The sequence below is a fragment of the Papio anubis genome, chromosome 2 (genome assembly GCF_008728515.1).
Source record: "Papio anubis isolate 15944 chromosome 2, Panubis1.0, whole genome shotgun sequence".
Taxonomy (NCBI): domain Eukaryota; kingdom Metazoa; phylum Chordata; class Mammalia; order Primates; family Cercopithecidae; genus Papio; species Papio anubis.
The window spans coordinates 191,225,413-191,244,747 of record NC_044977.1 but is presented as its reverse complement, the minus strand read 5'-3'; the positions used below and the strand labels follow the sequence as shown (position 1 = coordinate 191,244,747).

The following is a 19,335-nucleotide window of genomic DNA, read 5'->3' as shown; positions in this document are numbered from 1 at the left end:
TCTCGGCTCAACGCAGCCTCCACCTCCTGGGTTGAGGTGATTCTCGTGCTTCAGCCTCCCAAGTTGCTGGGGCTACAGGCATGCACCACCGTGCCTGGCTAATTTTTGTACTTTTAGTAGAGATGGGGTTTTGGCATGTTGGCCAGGCTGGTCTCAATCTCCTGGCCTAAAGTGATCCACCCACCTTGACCTTCCAAAGTGTTGGGATTACAGGCGTGAGCCACTGCACCTGGCCTTGAAGCAAGGTATATATGTATTGTTTCCTTTGGAGGAATAGAGATTGGTCTTTGTTTTATTTTGTTTTTTTTGTTTTGTTTGAGACGGAGTCTCGCTCTGTTGACAGGCTGGAGTGCAGCGGCGCAATCTCGGCTTACCGCAACCTCTGCCTCCTGGGTTCAAAGGATTCTTCTGCCTCAGCCTCTGGAGTAGCTGGGACTACAAGCGCCCGCCACCATGTCCAGCTAATTTTTTGTATTTTTAGTAGAGTTGGGGTTTCAACATGTTGGCCAGGATGGTCTCGATCTCTTGACCTTGTGATCCACCTGCCTTGGCCTCCCAAAGTGCTGGGATTACAGGCGTCAGCCATTGCACCCAGCCGAGATTGGTCTTTTTAATACCAGTGCTCTTAATCTTAATGTGCACCTACACTCCTGAAACCTGTGCAGATTCCACTTTTCTCACTTTTATTTCTCTTTTCTTCCTTCCTCCCTTCCTCCACCTCCCTTCCTCCCTCCTTCTTTTTTTTTTTTTTTTTTGCTATTCCTTATACTTGAGAAACCTCATACTCTCTGTTGACTATAAAACTCGTTGCTTTAAAAAGATAATTTGTATACTAAGAAAAAATCACTCTTTGTCCATCTGCCTGGAGGTCTGAAGGCTGCATGTTGGTCAGCTTGTTTGTGTTTACATACATGTTTCTATACAAGAAGAACTTTTTGTCTGACACTATACCCAGAAGTCCACTGTGTATTTTATTCTCTTATTCTTTTTGACAGCATCTCAGAAATTTTCCTTTTAATAGATATAAAAATGAAATTGTGAGTCCTGGGTTTACTTTCTTTTAATTTTCTTCTTTTTATAGTTAACATGCCATCTGAAATCTGGCCTTTTTGTTGTTTTGTAACCAATACTTTAAATTTTTTTCAGAGGAATGACTTGTGTCACTTGAACTAGAATTCCTATATTTGTCGCAAAAGTTCTTCCCTCATCATAGCCCTGTTATACTTCACTTTAATTAGACTATGGCTAGGGATAACACTTACCTTGTTTACTGTTATACTCCCAGTAGTTACATAATTCTCATTTTAGGGAAGTCATTTAATTTTTCTGAGATTCACATTCCTCCTCTGTAGGCTGGGCGTGGTGGCTCATACCTGTAATCCCAGCACTTTGGGAGGCTGAGGTGGTTTGATTGCTTGAGCCCCATTAGAGACCAGCCTGGGCAACATGGCGAAATTTGGTGTCTACAAGAAATAGAAAAATTAGCTGGGTGTGGTGGCTCACGTCTGTAGTCCCAGCTCCTCAGGAGGTTGAGGTGTGAGGATAACTTGAGCCTGGGAAGTTGGGGTCACAGTGAGCTATGATCGCACCACTGTACTGCAGCCTGAGACACAGTGAGACCATGTCTCCAAAAAAAAAAAAAAAAAGATTTACATTCTTCCTCTATAAAATGAAGGGAATTTACTAGATGACTTTTCATTATTAAAATTTTATTATAAGATTTAAATTTGTTCTCAGAGCCATTTGTTAGAATGCAGAAAAAGCCTAGTTATATAAAATGCTTTTTTTTTTTGTAGCATTCTCTGGAATTCTAATTGCATAGCATCCCAGTATAAAGGATGATCAAGAAAAACTGCTTTCTGAAACAATAAATAGTGTAATCTGCATTAGATTCTCTAGCAGAGCTTATAACAATTGGGCTTTGGTATATCAGTTTGTGTAAGGATAAAAGTCTGGATATTTCAGAGGTGTCATTTACGAACTTTGTGGGCTTAAACATTTGAAAATAATAAAACCATTTGTGTTATTAGCCAAATAAAGATTAAACATATGTTGGAGTCAGATTGTCCGGTCATTTAATACAATAAATCATTTAGATTATCATGTAATTTATTTATTTATCTGTAAAAATGGATAGAACTCTTCTTATTCCTTTTAGAATGAGAATATCCTAGGTTTCTCTTTAACTCATATGTTGTTGTTGTTGTTGTTGTTGTTGTTTCTGTGAAATGGAGTCTCGCTCTCTCTCCCAGGCTGGAGTGCAGTGGCACGATCTTGGCTCACTGCAACCTCCACCTTCCAGGTTCAAGTGATTCTCTTTCCTCAGGAGTATTATGTTTAAAATTCTTTTGTTTTATCACTCTCTCTCTCTCTCTCTCTCTCTCTCTCTCTCTCTCTATATATATATATATATATATATATATATATATATATATATGTATCTTTTTTGAGACGGAGTCTTGCTCTGTTGCCCAGGCTGGAGTACATGATCTTGGCTCACTGCAACCTCCGCCTCCCAGGTTCAAGTGATTCTTATGCATCAGCCTCCCAAGTAGCTGGGATTACAGGTGCCCACCACCACACCCGGCTAGCGTTTATATTTTCAGTAGAGATGGGGTTTCACCATGTTGGCCAGGCTGGTGTCGAACTTCTGACCTCAAGTGATCGGCCCACCTTGACCTCCCAGAGTGCTAGGATTACAGGTGTGAGCCACTGTGCTTGGCCTTAACGCATATATTTTTGTAAGATGTGAACACACATGACTTTTTCAGAGCAGGTCATGTATGCTACATTCTACTAGATATTAGAATTTGTTTGAAGAGTGGCTTATTTTCCTAGAATTTAAGAGATTTTGGTGATTCCATTGATGACACTTTTGGATTCTAACTTGCTGTTGGTATAAGGAACTTGGAATATTTATTTGATTATTATCTTTGCTGAATGCAGCTTTAAAGTTGATTTGGTACATAAATTCTATGAACATGTATGACTCTTTTTGCTATCTGTTTGTCTGTCAATCATTTTTGAGACGGGGTCTTGCTCTTTTGCCCAGGCAGTTAGTGTGATCATAACTCACTGCAGCCTCGAATTCCTGGGCTTAAGTGATTCTCCTGCCTCAGCCTTCTGAGTAGCTGGGACCACAGGCATTCACCACCATGCTCAGCTAATTTTTTAATTTTTTTGTAGAGATGGGGTCTTGCTATATTGTCCAGGCTGGTCTCAAACTCCTGGGCTGAAGTGATCGTCCTGCCTCGGCTTCCCAAAGTGCTGGAATTACAGGTGTGAGTCATTGTGCCTGGCCAGTATTTTTTTTTTTTTTGTACATTTGATTTTTCAATTTAGAGCTGTACACTTACTCAACAAATGGTTTTAGACAGTGAGAACAGGGTAGTTTCAGTGTTTCCCAACTCCTGTCATCTCATGGCACAGATTGAAAATGTTAGTCATGTGTGTATGGAACACTGGAGAAAACTTCATGGGGAGATAAGGGCACCTCTCTGGGTGAAAAAATTTTAAGTTTCTTTTTAATGAAGTTATATTTTTAGAAAACACAGTGTTAGGGAAGATATTGTGTATTGAATGTGTATAACACTTCCAGATGTTTTATTTTTATTTATTTATTTATTTATTTTTTGAGACAGAGTCTTACTCTGTCACCCAGACTGGAATGCTGTGGTGCGATCTTAGCTCTCTGCAACCTCTGCCTCCCGGGTTCAAGCGATTCTCCTGCATCAGCTTTCCAAGTAGCTGGGATCACAGGTACCTGCTTCCAGGCCCAGCTAATTGTTGTAGTTTTAGTAGAGAAGGGGTTTTACCATGTTGGCCAAGCTGGTCTCTAACTCCTGACCTCAAGGTGATCTGCCCACCTTGGTCTCCCAAAGTGCTGGGATTACACGAGTGAGCCACCATGCCTGGTCCAGATGTTTTAAAAAAATAGGATTGAGGCCGGGCGTGGTGGCTCACGCTTGTAATTCCAGCACTTTGGGAGGCCGAGGCGGGCGGATCACGAGGTCAGGAGATCGAGGTCCATACTGGCTAACACGGTGAAACCCCATCTCTACTAAAAATACAAAAAATTAACCGGGCATGGTGGCGGGCGCCTGTAGTCCCAGGTACTCGGGAGGCTGAGGCAGGAGAATGGCGGGAACCCGGGAGGCGGAGCTTGCAGTGAGCCGAGATCGCGCCACTGCTCTCCAGCCTGGGCGACAGAGCGAGACTCCGTCTCAAGAAAGAAAAAAAAAAAAAAAAAAGGATTGAGCTTGCTTCATAACTTTTTAATAAAGGTCTTTTACGGGAGGCTGAGACGGGAGAATGACCTGAGCCCGGAGAATGACCTGAGCCCAGGAGGTGGAGCTTGTAGTGAGCTGAGATGGCGCCACTGCACTCCAGCCTGGGCGACAGAGCAAGACTTCATCTCAAAAAAAAAAAAAAAAGAGGTTTTCTGCATGAAATACTTTCAAGCAATTCCTGGTCAAGTTTTAAAATTGATGATCCTATCAAATTATTGGTCATTGTTAATGATGAGAAACTGCCTATATAGGCATATTAGCAAAAGGCAGAGGAATATTTGTTGCCCTTTTCCTCTGACTCTCAGGAGCTCCTCTCTCACATGTAATTAGAACTTAAATAATTGTATCTTCTTAAGTTGTATTTCAAAGAGGCAATCACTCATAAAATGGAAGTGCTCTTCTTTTTCTCTGATTGACACAAGTAATGCTTATATTTTCTGGGACAAATTGGATTTTTTGTTTTTTAGGTGGAGTCTTGCTCAGCCCCCAGGCTGGAGTGCAGTGGCGTGATCTCGGCTCACTGCAACCTCCGCCTCCCGGGTTCAAGTGAATCTTGTGCCTCAGCCTCCCTAGTAGGTGAGACTACAGGCGCTTGCCACCATGCCTGGCTAATTTTATTTTTTATTTTTTATTTTTAGTAGAGATGGGGCGTCAACAAGTTGGCCAGGCTGGTCTCAAACTCCTAACCTCAAGTGATCCACCCATCACTACCTCCCAGAGTGCTGGGATTACAGTGTGTGACCTGGATGGATTTTGAATAAAATAATGAAGCCTTTCTGCAGGTTTACACAGAAGTTGCTCTACCTCTTCCCCCTTCTACCTACTTTTAATGATTCTCTTTTTGAATTCAGACGATAGCACTGACTCACTTAGTGACTCATTTTCAGCTTCATGTTTCCACAGTCTGAATCCATAAAGTTTGTCAGTATATGTTTTTTTGTTGTTGTTTTGTTTTGCTTTGTTGGTTTTTTTTTTTTTTTTTTTTTTTAAGACAGAGTCTTGCTCTGTCGTCCTGGAGTGCAATGGCGTGACTCTGCTCACTGCAACCTCCGCTTCTTGGGCTCAAGCAATTCTTCTGCCTCAGCTTCCTGAGTAGCTGGGATTATAGGTGCCCGCCACCACACCTGGCTAATTTTTGTACTTTTACTAGAGATGGACTTTCACCATGTTGACCAGGCTGGTTCCAACTCCTGACCTCAAATGATCCACCCGCCTTGGCCTCCCAAAGTGTTGGGATTATAGGTGTGAGCCACCGCCCCTGGCAGTGTATGTGAATTGTCAAAAATTTTAAGGACTGCTTCATATAAGTTAATCGGATAGCAGGGTGCCAGTTAGTAAAGCCATGTTTTACAGTCAATAACTAGTGTTAAACAAATCTGCAAGTTGAGAATTATTCCTCCCAAGCTGTTTGAATTCTTCTTTTAATTCATAAAGTTTAGCAGAATTTGTTCTCTGGAAGTCAGTGCACTTTTGTATGAAATAGAAGATAATGATATTCTCATAGTATTTCTTTGATGATACTAAATGTTTAGTCTTAGATTTATTATTTTGATAACATTTAGTTTGGGATTAACATGTATCATATCTATATGCATACTTTTATATATGAAAGATCCTCTGTGAAATGTTTTACTAGATCATCAGAGTTTTCCAAATGAATTTATTTTTATTTTTAAATGAACTTCTGGGCTCAAGCAATCTTCGCATCACCAAGTGCTGGGATTACAGATGTGAGCCACTGCGCCTGGTTCCAAATAAATTTTTTTTTTTTTTTTTTGAGACGGAGTCTCGCTGTGTCGCCCAAGCTGGGGTGCAGTGGCGCGATCTCGGCTCACTGCAAGCTCCACCTCCTGGGTTCACGCCATTCTTCTGCCTCAGCCTCTGAGTAGCTGGGACTACAGGCGCCCGCCACCACGCCCGGCTAGTTTTTTGTATTTTTAGTAGAGACGGAGTTTCACCATGTTAGCCAGGGATGGTCTCGATCTCCTGACCTCGTGATCCACCCGCCTCGGCCTCCCAAAGTGCTGGGATTACAGGCTTGAGCCACCGCGCCCGGCCCCAAATAAATTCTTAATGTAAATTTGCATCTTGCGGTCATTGTTAGCTACACTATCAGTATGCAAAATTCAGTGTTTCCATTCAAAGTTTTTCTTCAGCATTTTTACTTTTATCATTAGGCTTTTTTTTTTTGAGCTGGAGTCTCTCTCTCTCGCCCAGGCTGGAGTGCGGTGGTCCCATCTCGGCTCACTGCAAGCTCCGCCTCCTGGGTACATGCCATTTATCATTAGGCATTTCTTTAGGTAGTTTGCAAACAGTCAGTGCTCTTCCAAGATACCATATTCAGAATTTATTTATTTTGATTTGAGGTAGAATTTTGCTCTGTCACTAAGGCTGGAGTGCAGTAGTATGATCATAGCTCACTGCAGCCTCAATCTCCTGGGCTCGGGTGATCCTTCTGCCTCAGCCTTCCAAGTAGTGGGACTACAGGTGTACCACCATTCCTGGATAATTTTTTTTTGTAGAGAGGGGTGTCTTGTTGTGTTGCCCAGGCTAGTCTTGAACTCCTGAACTCAATTGATGTTCTTGCCTCAGCCTCACAGAGTACTGGGATTACAAGATGTGAGCTATTGTGTCTGGCTTTTTTTTTTTTTTTTTTTGTAGAGACAGGGTCTCACTATGTTGCCCAGGTCACTATTGAGCTCTTGTGCTAAAGCGATCCTCTCTGGGACTCCCAAGTGCTGAGATCAGAGGCATGAATCGCTGTGTCCAACCTCAGATTTTTTTTCTGCTATTGAGCACAGTTACTAATGTGCAGAAGCATCACTCAGCAATGAAAACTTTTTGATAGAGTATTTAGGATTAGCCATTATGCATGTGTTTATGTGGCATGCCATAAAATGTTATTCTCTTGACGAAATGTGGCACCTTTTCTATTTCTTGTGCTGGTTTGTAAATTAACAAAGTTCTTGACATTTTTTTTCTGTAGGCTGGTACATTGTACAATTCTGCAATTGTATGCAGCATTCTGGCTGTAGCTCTTAATTGAGTAACCTTGTAGTTAGCTTCTTGATCTGATATTATTGTAACTAATCTTGGAAAATAACTTTCTGTCAAATTTTGTGTTTGCAGAGGTTTAGCATACAAATCCTTCTGTATGAATGTACTTCTGCATTCTTAAAATGTTTCAATGTAAGTTTTTTTGAAAGACTATAAAATTAAGAATTTTGGGCTGGGTGTAGTGGCTCATGCCTGTAATCTCAGCACTTTGGAAGGCCACGGCAGGTGGATCACTTGGGGCCAGGAGTTTGAGACCAGCCTGGCCATGGCAAAACCCCATCTCTACTAAAAATATAAAAATTAGCTGGGCTTGGTGGTGTGTGCCTGTATTACCTATATAACCAGCTACTTGGGAGGCTGAGACATGAAAATTGCTTGAACCTGGGAGGTGGAGGTTGCAGGGAGCCGAGATCGCACCACTGCACTCCAGCTTGGGCGACAGAGGAATACTGTCTCAAAAAAAAAAAAAAAAAAAAAAAAATTTGGGAGCATTCCCCTTGAAAACCAGCATAAGACAAGGATGCCCTCTCTCACCACTCCTATTCAACATGGTATTGGAAGTCCTGGCCAGAGCAATCCGGCAAGAGAAAGAAATAAAGGGCATCCAAATAGGAAGAGAGAGAGTAAAACCATCCCTGTTTGCAGACAACATGATGCTATATCTAGAAAACCCTATAGTCTCAGCCCCAAAACACCTTCGGCTGATAAACAACTTCAGCAAAGTTTCAGGATACATAATCAACATGCAAAAATCAGTAGCATTTCTGTACACCAACAACATACAACCCGAGAGCCAATTCAGGAACACAGTCCTGATCACAGTTGCCACAAAAGGAATAAAATACCTAGGAATACAGCTAACCAAGGAGGTGAAAGATCTCTATAGTGAGGATTACAAAACATTGCTCAAAGAAATCAGAGATGGCACAAACAAATGAAAAAACATTAAATACTCATGGACAGATAGAATCAATACTGTTAAAATGGCCATACAGCCCAAAGGAATTTCCAGATTCAGTGCTATTCCCATCAAACTACCAATGATAGTCTTCACAGAACTAGAAAAAAACACTTTAAAAACATTCATATGGAACCAAAAAAGAGTTTGAATAGCCAAAGTAATCCTAAACAAAAAGAATAAATAGAGCTGGAGGCATCACATTCCAGACTCCAAACTATGTTTTTATTTTTTATTTTTTTGAGACAGAGTTTCACTCTGGCTGCCCAGACTGGAGTGCAATGGCACAATCTCAGCTCACTGCAACCTCTGCCTCCCGGGTTCAAGCAGTTCTCCTGCCTCAGCCTCCTAGGTAGCTGGGATTACAGGTGCACACCACCACTGGGTCTGGCTAATTTTTTGTATGTTTAGTAGAGACGGAGTTTCACCATGTTGCCCAGGCTGGTCTCGAACTCCTGACCTCAAGTGATTCTCCCGCCTTGGCCTCCCACAGTGTTGGGATTACAGGCGTGAGTCACCACACCTGGCCTAGACTTCAAACTATGCTACAGGGCCACAGTAACCAAAACAGCATGGTACTGGAACAGAAACAGACACATAGACCAGTGGAACAGAGAAAAGAGTCCAGAAATAAGGCCGCACACCTACAACCATCTGATCTTCAACACAGCTGACAGAAACAAGTCATGAGGGAAAGGACTTCCCTATTCAGTAAACGTTGCTGAGATAAGTGGCTAGCCATGTACAGAAGATTGAAACTGGACCCCTTCCTTACACTGTATACAAAAATCAACTCAAGATGGATTAAAGACTCGAGTGTAAAACCCAAAACTATAAAAACCCTGGAAGAAAATCTAGGAAATACCATTCACGACATAGGCCCTGGCAAAGATCTCATGACAAAGATGCCAAAAGCAGTTGCAACAAAAACAAAAATTGACAATTGTGACCTAATTAAAGAGCTTGTGCACAGCAAAAGAAACTGTCAACAGAGTAAACAGACAGCCTACAGTGGGAGAAAATATTTGCAAACTACTCATCCGACAATGCTCTGATATCCAGAATCTGTAAGGAACTTAAACAAATGAACAAGCAAAAAACAAACAATCCAATTAAAAAGTGGGCAAAGAACATGAACATTTTTCAAAAGAAGGCATATACAGCCAAGAAGCATATGAAAAAATGTTGAGTATCACTAATAATTAGAGAAATGCAACTCAGAACCACAATGAGATTCCATCTCACACCAGTCAGAATAGGTATTAATAAAAAGTAAAAAAAATAACAGATGCTGCCAAGGTTGTGGAGAAAAGGGAATGCTTGCTTATACACTGCTGGTGGAAGTGTAAATTGGTTCAACCATTGTGGAAAGCAAAAAGGCAATTTCTCCTTTATTTTTCCCATTTACGGGGACTGTATCTGCCATGACACACACTGAAGAGTGGTCCTTTTAATGTTAGTGAATGTGACTTAGTGGTTTAGCTGCCTTTGATGAATTCTTCTCAGTAAAGTGGTGGATGAACCAGGCTGCAACACAGGCTAATTAAAACCAGATTGTTTGTGAGTAAGAAGCAGGCATTAGTAATTTTTAAAGCTCCCCAGGTCATTCCAGTCTGCAGCCCAGTTTTAGAAACAGTGGATTGTTTCCTGTAAACAAACCACCTGGAGATCTTGGTACATGGAGATTCAGATTCTCCATTTCTAACAAGAATGGGGTGATTCTAGAGATTCTGTAGTTCTGACCAGCTCCCAGGTGATGTGGATAATGTTCGGTCACACCTGGCAAGCTTTTAAAATACTGATTCTGGAGTCTCACCAGTGTCTCTAATTATTGCAACATCTGTGTATTTAAAAGTTGCCTAAGTTATTTCAATGTGCAACCAATTTGAGAACCGCTGGGTAGAGCAGTTTGGTACCAATGTTTGTATAACAGAATCATCTAGCAAACTCCCTAAAAATACAGAAGCAGCCTGTGTTTCTTCAACACGGTTGCGTCTTTGTATTTTCTTTTAGCTTTCCATGTGATTGTGATACAAACCTAAGCCAGAGGAGAACCCCTGCCTTAGAGGAAGGAAGAAATGGTTTGGAGAAACAGATTAGTACAGGTAAAGGGGCCAGATGTGGTAGCTCACACCTGTAATCCCAGCACTTTGGGAGGCCGAGGGGGTGGGTAGATCACTTGAGGTCAGGAGTTCGAGACCAGTCTGGCCAACATGGTGAAACCCCATCTCTACTAAAAATACAAAAGTTAGCTCGGTGTGGTGGCGTGTACCTGTAATCCCAGCTACTCAGGAGGCTGAGGTAGGAGAATTGCTTGAACCCAGGAAGTGGAGGTTGCAGTGAGCTAAGATTGCACCACTGCGCTCCAGCTTAGGTGACAAAGGGAGACACTGTCTCCAAAAAAAAAAAAAAAAAAAAATTACTATAGGCAGAGAAAGTAGAGAGGACTAAATAATATTCATTAACATATTGGGACCAATCTGATGATGATTGCAAAGAAGAGTTCTCTTCATTGATTTTAGGCCTCTCTATTATAGGCCTAATGAGATTAACCAAAAGATCCAGTGAATCTGTAGTGGCACAAGCCATAGCCTTGGCCTTTGCTGTATATTCTGGAGAGGACAGGAATGATTGTGTCGTGGAGAATCATCAGAAGAACGTGCTGTGGTAGCTGAGTAATACTTAATGTGTGTTTTTAGAGACAGGGTCTCCCTTTGTCACTCAGGCTGGAGTGCAGGGCCATGATCATAGCACTGCAGCCTTGAACTCCTGGGCTCTGGGAATCCTCCCACCTCAGGATGGTAGGTGTATGCCACAATGCCCTGCTAATTTTGTTCTTTAAAACAATATTAAAAACAATTTTTTTATTTAAAATGTTTGTGGGTGCATAGTAGGTGTATATATTTAGGGGACATATGATATGGGATATTTTGATAATGTATAATAATCATATCAGGGTAAATGGGGTATCCAACACCTCAAGCATTTATCCTTTATGTTATAAACAATCCAATTATACACCTTGTTATTTTAAAATGTGCAGTTAAATTATTTTTGACTATAGTCACCTTGTTGTGCTAGCAAATACTAGATTTTGTTCTAACTATATTTTGTATCCATTAACCACCCCCATGTCCCGCCACCCTCCACCTAGCCTTCCCAGCGTCTGGTAACCATCATTCTACTCTCTATGAGTTCAATTGTTTTAATTTTTACCTCCCACAAATAAGTGAGAACATGAGAGGTTTGTCTTTCTGTGCCTGGCTTATTTCACTTAATATAATGACCTCTAGTTCCATCCACGTTGTTGCAAATGACAGGATCTCATTCTTTATGGCTGAATAGTACTGCATTGTGTATATGTACCACATTTTCTGCAACCATTCGTCTGTTGATGTACACTTAAGTTGCTTCCAAATCTTGGCTACTGTGAATATGCTACAGTAAACATGAGAATGCATGTATGTCTTTGATATACAGATTTCTTTTCTTTTGGATATATACCTAAGAGTAGGATTGCTGAATGGTATGGTAGCTCTATTTTTAGTTTTCTCAGGAATCTCCAAACTGTTCTCCATAGTAGTTGTACTAATTTACATTCCCACCAACAGTGTACAAGGGTACCCTTTTCTCCACATCCTCACTAACATTTGTTATTGCTTGTCTTTTGGATAAAAACGTTTATTTATTTGTTTATTTGAGACAGAGTCTTGCTCTGTCACCCAGGCTGGAGCGCAGCGGCAGGATGTCAAGTTTACTGCAACCTTCACCTTCCATGTTCAAGTTGTTCTCTTGCCTCAGCCTCCCCAGTGGCTAGGATTACAGGTGCCCACCACCACGCCTGGCTAACCTCAGGAGATCCGCCTGCCTCAGCCTCCCGAAGTGTTGGGATTACAGGCATGAGCCACTGCACCCAGCCTTAGATAAAAGCCATTTTAACTGACATGAAATAATCTCATTGTAGTTTTGATTTGCATTTCACTGATGATCATTGATGTTGGGCACCTTTTCATATACTTGTTTGCCATTTGTATGTCTTTTTTGAGAAATGTCTGTTCAGATCTGTTGCCCATTTTAAATTAGATTCTTAGATTTTTTCCTAGTTATTTGAGCACTTTATAATATTCTTGTTATAAATTCCTTGCTAGAGGGGTAGATTGCAAATATTTTCTCCTGTTTTGTGGATTGTCTCTTCACTTTGTTGACTGTTTCCTTTGCTGTGTAGAAGGTTTTTAACTTGATGTGATTCCATTTGTCCACTTTGCCTTGGTTGCCTGTGCTTTTGTAGGGTATTAAGAAATTTTTACCCAGTCCAATGTCCTGGAGAATTCCCCCTATGTTTTCTTTTAGCAGTTTCATAATTTGAGGTCTTAAAGTCTTTAATCCACTTTGATTTGATATTTATATATGGCAAGAGATAGGGCTCTAGTTTCGTTCTTCTGCATTGGCGTTGTCTGAGCTTTATTTACTGAACAGACTGCCCTTTCCCTGTTGTATGTTCTTGGCACCTTTGTCGAAAATGAGTTCACTTTAGATGTATGGATTTGTTTCTGAGTTCTCTATTCTGTTCCTTTGGTCCATGTGTCTGTTTCTATCCCAGTGCCATGCTGCTTTGGTTACTATTGCTCTGTAGTATAATTTGAGGTAATGTGATTTCTTCAGTTTTGTTCTTTTTGCTTAGGATAGTTTTGGCTCTTGTGTGTGTGTGTGTGTGTGTGTGTGTGGTTTCATGTAAATTTTAGGATTTCTTTTTCTATTTCTGTGAAGAATGTCATTGGTATTTTTTCTTTTTCTTTTCTTTTCTTTTCTTTTTTTTTTTTTTTTTTTGAGATGGAGTTTCACTCTTGTTGCCCAGGCTGAAGTGCAGTGGCACTTACTCGGCTCACTGCAACCTCCGCCTCCTGGGTTCAAGCGATTCTCTTCCCTCAGCCTCCGGAGCAGCTGGGACTGTAGGCTTGCGCTACCACGCCCAGCTAATTTTGTATTTTTAGTAGAGACGGAGTTTCTCCACGTTGGTCAGGCGGATCTCGAACTCCCGACCTCAGATGATCCACCCGCCTCGGCCTCTCAAAGTGCTGGGATTACAGATGTGAGCCACCGTGCTCATCTGTCATTGGTATTTTGATTGGGATTGCATTGAGTCTGTAGATTCCTTTGCGTAGTATGAACATTTTAACAATATTAGTTCTTCCAGTTCATGAACATAGAATGTCTTTCCATTTCTTTGTGTCTTCGACTTTTTGCATCAGTGTTTTATAGTTTTAATTGTGGAGATCTTTCACTTCTTTGGTTAATTGCTAAGTATTTAATTTTATTTGTAGCAATTGTAAATGGGATTACTTCCTTGATTTCTTTTTCAGATTCTTCACTGTTGGCCCATGGAAATGTTACTGATTTTTGTATGTTGATTTTGTATCTTGCAGCTTTACTGAATTTATCAGTTGTAATAGTTTTTTTTGGTGGAGTCTTTAGTCCAAATATAAGGTCGTATCATCTGCAAACAAGGATAATTTGACTTTATTCTTGCCAACTTGGATGTTTTTTATTTTCTTCTCTTATTGCTCTAGCTTAGGACTTCCATAATATGTTGATTAACAGTGATGATAGTGGGCATCCTTGTCTTCTTCCAGATCTTAGAGAAAAGGCTTTCAGTTTTCCCCCATTCACTATTATACAAGTTCTGGATCTATTGCATATGGGCTTGATTATGTTGAGGTATGTTTCTTCTATACCCAGGTTTTTGAGAGTTTTTATTATGTTGACTTGTATCAAATGCTTTTTCAGCATCAATTGTGAAGTCATCATATGGTTTTTGTCTTTAATTCTGTGTATCAAATTGATTTGCATATGTTGAATCATCCTTACATTCCTGGATTATATCCCAGTTGGTAATCCTTTTAATGTGTTGTTTAATGAGTTTGCTCATATTTTGTCGAGGATTTTTTCATCGATGTTCATCAGAGATATTGGCCTGTAGTTCTGTGTGTGTGTGTGGTTATTTTTTATGCATCTCTGTCTGATTTTGGTATCAAGGTAATAACTGGCCTCATAGAATGAGTTTGTAAGCATTCCCTCCTTTGCTATTTTTCAGAATAGTTTGAGTAGGATTGGTATTAGATGTTCTTTAAATGTTTGGTAGAATTTTGAAGTAAAGCCATCTGGTCTCAGGTATTTCTTTGCTGGAAGACTTTTTTTTTTTTGAGGTGGATTTTTCACTCTTGTTGCCCAGGCTAGAGTGCAATGGCACGATCTTGGCTCACTGCAACCTCTGTCTCCGAGGTTCAACTGATTCTCTTGCCTCAGCCTCCTGAGTAACTGGGGTTACAGGCAAGTGCCACCACGCCTGGCTAGTTTTTTTGTATTTTTAGTAGAGATGGGGTTTCGCCATGTTGGCCAGACTGGTCTTGAACTCCTGACCTCAGGTGATCCACCCACCTTGGCCTCCCAAAAGTGCTGAGATTACAGGAGTGAGCCACCAGGCACAGCCTGGAAGACTTTATTTGAGCTTTGGTCTCGTTACTGGTCTGTTCAGCTTTTGAATTTCTTCGTGGTTCAATCCTGGTAGGTTGTGTGTGTCTAGGAATGTATCCATTTATTCTAGGTTTTCTAATTTATTGGCGCATAGCTGCTCATAGTAGCCTCTAATGATCCTTAAGATTTCTGCAGTATGGGTTATAATGTGTCCTTTTCCATCTCTGATTTTTTTACTTGGATCTTCTCTCTTTTTTCTTAGTCTGGCTAAAGGTTTGTCAGTTTTTTAATCTTTTTGAAAACCAACTTTTTCATTGATTTTTGTATTGTTTTCTTCTTTTCAGTTTCATTTATTTCTGCTCTGGTCTTTATTATTTATTTTCTTCTGCTAACTTTAGGTTTAGGTTTGGTTTCCTTTTGCTTTTCTAGTTAAGATGCATCATTAGGTTGTTTATTTGAAGGTTTTTTGTTTTTGATGTAGGCACTCTTAGCTATAAACTTTGCTCTTAATACTGCTTTTACTGTATCCCATACATAGGCTTCAGTTTGTTGTGTTTCCATTATCATTTGCTTCAATAAATTTTTTAGTTTCTTTTTTTTTGAGATGGAGTCTCGCTCTGTCACCCAGGCTGGAGTGCAGTGGCGCAATCTCTGCTCACTGCAACCTCTGCCTCCTGGGTTTAAGTGATTTTCATGCCTCAGCCTCCTGAGTAGCTGAGATTACAGGTACGTGCCACTACACCTGGCTAATTTTTGTATTGTTTAGTAGACATGGGGTTTTACCATGTTGACCAGACTGGTCTCAAACTCCTGGCCTCAAGTGATCTGCCTGACTTGGCCTTTCAAAGTGTGGTGATTACAGGCCTGAGCGACTGCACCCAGCCCGGTTTCCTTCCTAATCTCTTCATTCACCCACTGGTCATTCAGGAGCATATTGTTTAATTTCCATGTGTTTATATAGTTTCCAAAATTCCTCATTATTTCCAGTTTTATTCCATTGTGGTTAGAGAAGATCCTTGATATTATTTCAAGTTTGTTTGTTTGTTTTGAGTTTCTTACCACTTGTTTTGTGACCTAACATATGGTCTTTCCTTGAGAATGATTCATGTGCTGGGAAGAAAAATATGTGTTCTACACTCCTTCAATGAAATGTTCTTAGATATTCATTAGGCCTGTTTGGTCTATAGTGCAGACTTTTTTTCTTTTTTTCTTTTTCTTTTTTTTTTTGAGATGGAGTCTCACTCTGTCGCCCAAGCTAGAGTGAGTGCAGTGACACGATCCCAACTCACTGCAACCTCTGCCTCCTGGGTTCAAGTGATTCTCCTGCCTCAGCTTCCCAAAGTGCTGGAATTACAGGCACGTGCCACCACACCCAGCTAGCTTTGTATTTTTAGTAGAGATGGTGTTTCACCATATTGGCCAGGTTGGTCTGAAACTCCTAACCTCAGATGATCTGCCCGCCTTGGCCTCCCAAAGTACTGGGATTACAGGCGTGAGCCACTCTGCCTGGCCTATAGTGCAGATTAAGTCTGATGTTTCCTTGTGAATTTTTTGTCTGGATGATCTGTCCAGTGCTGAAAGTGGGGTTTTGAAGTCTCCAGCTGTTATTATATTGGGGTCTGTCTCTCCCTTTAGCTCTAATGATACTTGCTTTATATATCTTGGTGCTCCAGTGTTTAGTACATATGTAATTACACTTGTTATGTTCTTTTGCTGAATTGAACCGTTATCATTATCATGACCTTGTCTCTTAAAAATTTTTTTTTTTCCTTGAAGTCTGTTTTGTGTGATATAAATACAGCTGCTTCTGTGCCTTTTTGGTTTCCATTTGCATGGAGTATCTTTTTCCATTCCTTTGTTTTCAGTTTATTTGTGTCTTTATAGGTGAGCTGTGTCTCTTGTAAGAGAACAGATTATTATGTCTTGTTTCTTTATCCGTTCAGCCACGCTTTGTCTTTTGATTGGAGGGTGTAGTCCATTTACATTCAATGTCATTATTGATGAGTAAGGATTTACACTTGCCATATTGTTATTTGTTCTCTCGTTGTTTTGTGGTTTTCTCTTCCTTCATGTCTTCCTTTTAATGAAGGTGATTTTCTCTGGTGATATGTTTTATTTTCTTGCTTTTTATTTTTTGTTTATTATATGTTTGTAGATTAGAGGTTACCATGAGGCTTGCAAACAGTAGCTTATGGTAACAAATCAACACTGATTGCGTAAACAAACCAACAAAAAGAAAACTAATAAAAGCTCAATACTTTAACATTGTGTCCTCACTTTGTAACTTTTTTACTGTTTCCATATTATTGTATTGTCTCTGTTGAAAAGTTATACTCATTATTTTTGGTTTATTTTCTCATCTTTCTATTAATACTTAAGATAGGAGTAGTTTACACAGCACAATTACAGTGTTATAATGTTCCGTGTTTGTCTCTGTACTTACTGTCACCAGTGAACCTTGCACCTGCAGATGATTTCTTCTTGCTCATTAACCTCCTTTCCTTTCAGAGTGAAGAACCTCCCTATAGCATTTCTTGCAGGACAGGTCTGGTGTTGATGAAATTCATCAACTTTTGTTTGTCTGGGAAAATCTTTATTTTTATTTTTGCTTCATATGCTATTCTGGAGTAAAAAAATTTTTTGCTAGCACTTTAAATATGTCATGCTACTCTCTCGGCCGTAAGGTTTCCATTGAAAAGTCTACTGCTAGATATTTTGGAGCTCCATTGTGTCAATTTGTTTCTTTTCTTGTGCTGCTTTTAGAATCCTTTCTTTATCCTTGATCTTTGGGAATTTGATTATTAAACTAATAATGGATTAAATCTTTAAATCTACTTGGTATTCTATAACCTTCTTTTACTTGAATATTTGTATCTTTCAGTTTCAGAAATTTTCTGTTACTATCCTTTTGAATAAACTTTCTATTTCCCTCTTTCTACCTTACTCTTAGATTTGTCCCGTTGAGGCTATTTTGTAGATCTTATAGGCATGCTTCATTCATTTTTATTCTTTTTTCTTCTCTGTTTTCAAACAGGGCTCATAAGTCTCATGAATTCTTTCTTCTGCTTGATCAGTTCTGTTGTTAAGAGACTCTGATACATTCTTTAAATGTCAAGTGCATTTTTCAACTCTAGAATTTCTGCTTGGTTTCTTTGTTAAATTTATCTGATAGGATTCTGAATTTCTTCTCTGTTATCTTGTATTTCTTTGAGTTTCCTTAGAGCAGCTGTTTTGAATTCTCTGTCTGAGAGGTCACATATCTCCAATTCTCCGATTTGCCCCTGGTATGTCATTTAGTTCTTTTGATGAGGTTATGTTTTCTTCAATGGTCTTGATGCCAGTGGATGTTTGATAATATCTAGGCATTGAAGAATTAAATATTTATTGTAGGCTTCACAGTCTGGGCTTGTTTGTACTCATCCTTCTTGAGAAGGCTAAGCAAGTATTCAAACCTACTTGGTTGTTATGATCTAAGTTTTTGGTCGCTACAGCTGCATTAGAGGGCACCCCAAGCCTCGTAATGCTGTAGTTCTCGGACACTTACAGAGATACCAGCTTGGTGGTTGATATGGTTAGGCTTTGTGTCCCCACACAAATCTCATCTTGAATAGTAATCCCTGTAATCCCCACGTGTCCAGGGAGAGACCAGGTGGAGGTAAATGGATCTTGAGAGTGGTTTCCCCCATGCTGTTCTGGTGATAGTGAGTGCATTACGTGAGCTCTGATGATTTTGTAAGTGTTTGGTAATTCCTCCTGTGTTCATTCTCCTTCCTGCTGCCTCCTGAAGAAAGTGCCTTGCTTTCCCTTCACCTTCCACCATGATTGTCAGTTTCCTGAGGCCTCCCCAGCCGTGTAGAACTGTGAGTCAATTAAACCTCTTTCCTTTCTAGATTACCCAGTCTCAGGCAGTTCTTTATAGCAGTGTGAGAATGGACTAATACTGTGGTCTTGGATAACATCTGGAAGAATTCCCTGGATTACCAGGTAGAGACTCTTGTTTTCTTCCCTTACTTTCTCCAAAATGAATGCAGTCTGTGTCTCTCTCTCTGGCTAAGCTGCCTGGAGCTCAGAGAGGGGTGACACAAGCACTCCTGTCGCCACCATTGTGGGGACTGTACTTGGTCGGATCTGAAGCCGGCAAAGCACTGTGTCTTGCCCACATCCTGCTGTAACTATTACCTGGCTGCAGCCTGTGTTCTCTCAAGACCCTCAGGCTATACAGTCATTATTTCAAGAGTGGCTGGAGCTAGTCATTCTTGTGTATTTCCCTTCGGGGCGTGTGCATTCCCCTGGGCTCTGGGCTCCAGAGAGGTTCAGAGATAGTGCCTGGAAGCCAGGGCCTGAAATCGGACACCTTAGAAATTTCCCTGGCGCTGTATTCAACTATGTTTAAGCTGGCACTGAAATCACAAGACACAGTCCTTTCCACCCTTCCCTTTCCTCCCCCAGGCAGTGGAGTCACCCCCGGTGTCCACCTCCGCACAGGCCCACAGGGAGTACTGCCGCAATGTTGTCACTGGTCACTTAAGGCCCAAGGGCTCAGCTTTTCATGAATGTCGC

The 19,335-nt window shown here is 40.6% G+C and overlaps 1 protein-coding gene across 13 annotated transcripts in view; it reads left to right on the top strand.

Annotated features, from left to right (window-relative positions):
* The window catches only part of ACAP2 (ArfGAP with coiled-coil, ankyrin repeat and PH domains 2), a 178,034-nt gene that overhangs the window by 73,140 nt on the left and 85,559 nt on the right, over nucleotides 1-19,335 (top strand). Inside the window, exon 1 of one of the 13 annotated variants that reach the window (XM_021935036.2) lies at nucleotides 10,345-10,409. The exons of the other annotated variants lie outside the window; for them this stretch is intronic. Coding sequence (XP_021790728.1) covers nucleotides 10,383-10,409 — 27 coding nt within the window. The 5' untranslated portion in view covers nucleotides 10,345-10,382. Of the gene's footprint in view, nucleotides 1-10,344; nucleotides 10,410-19,335 lie in introns of those variants that run through there. 13 annotated transcript variants of the gene reach the window in all.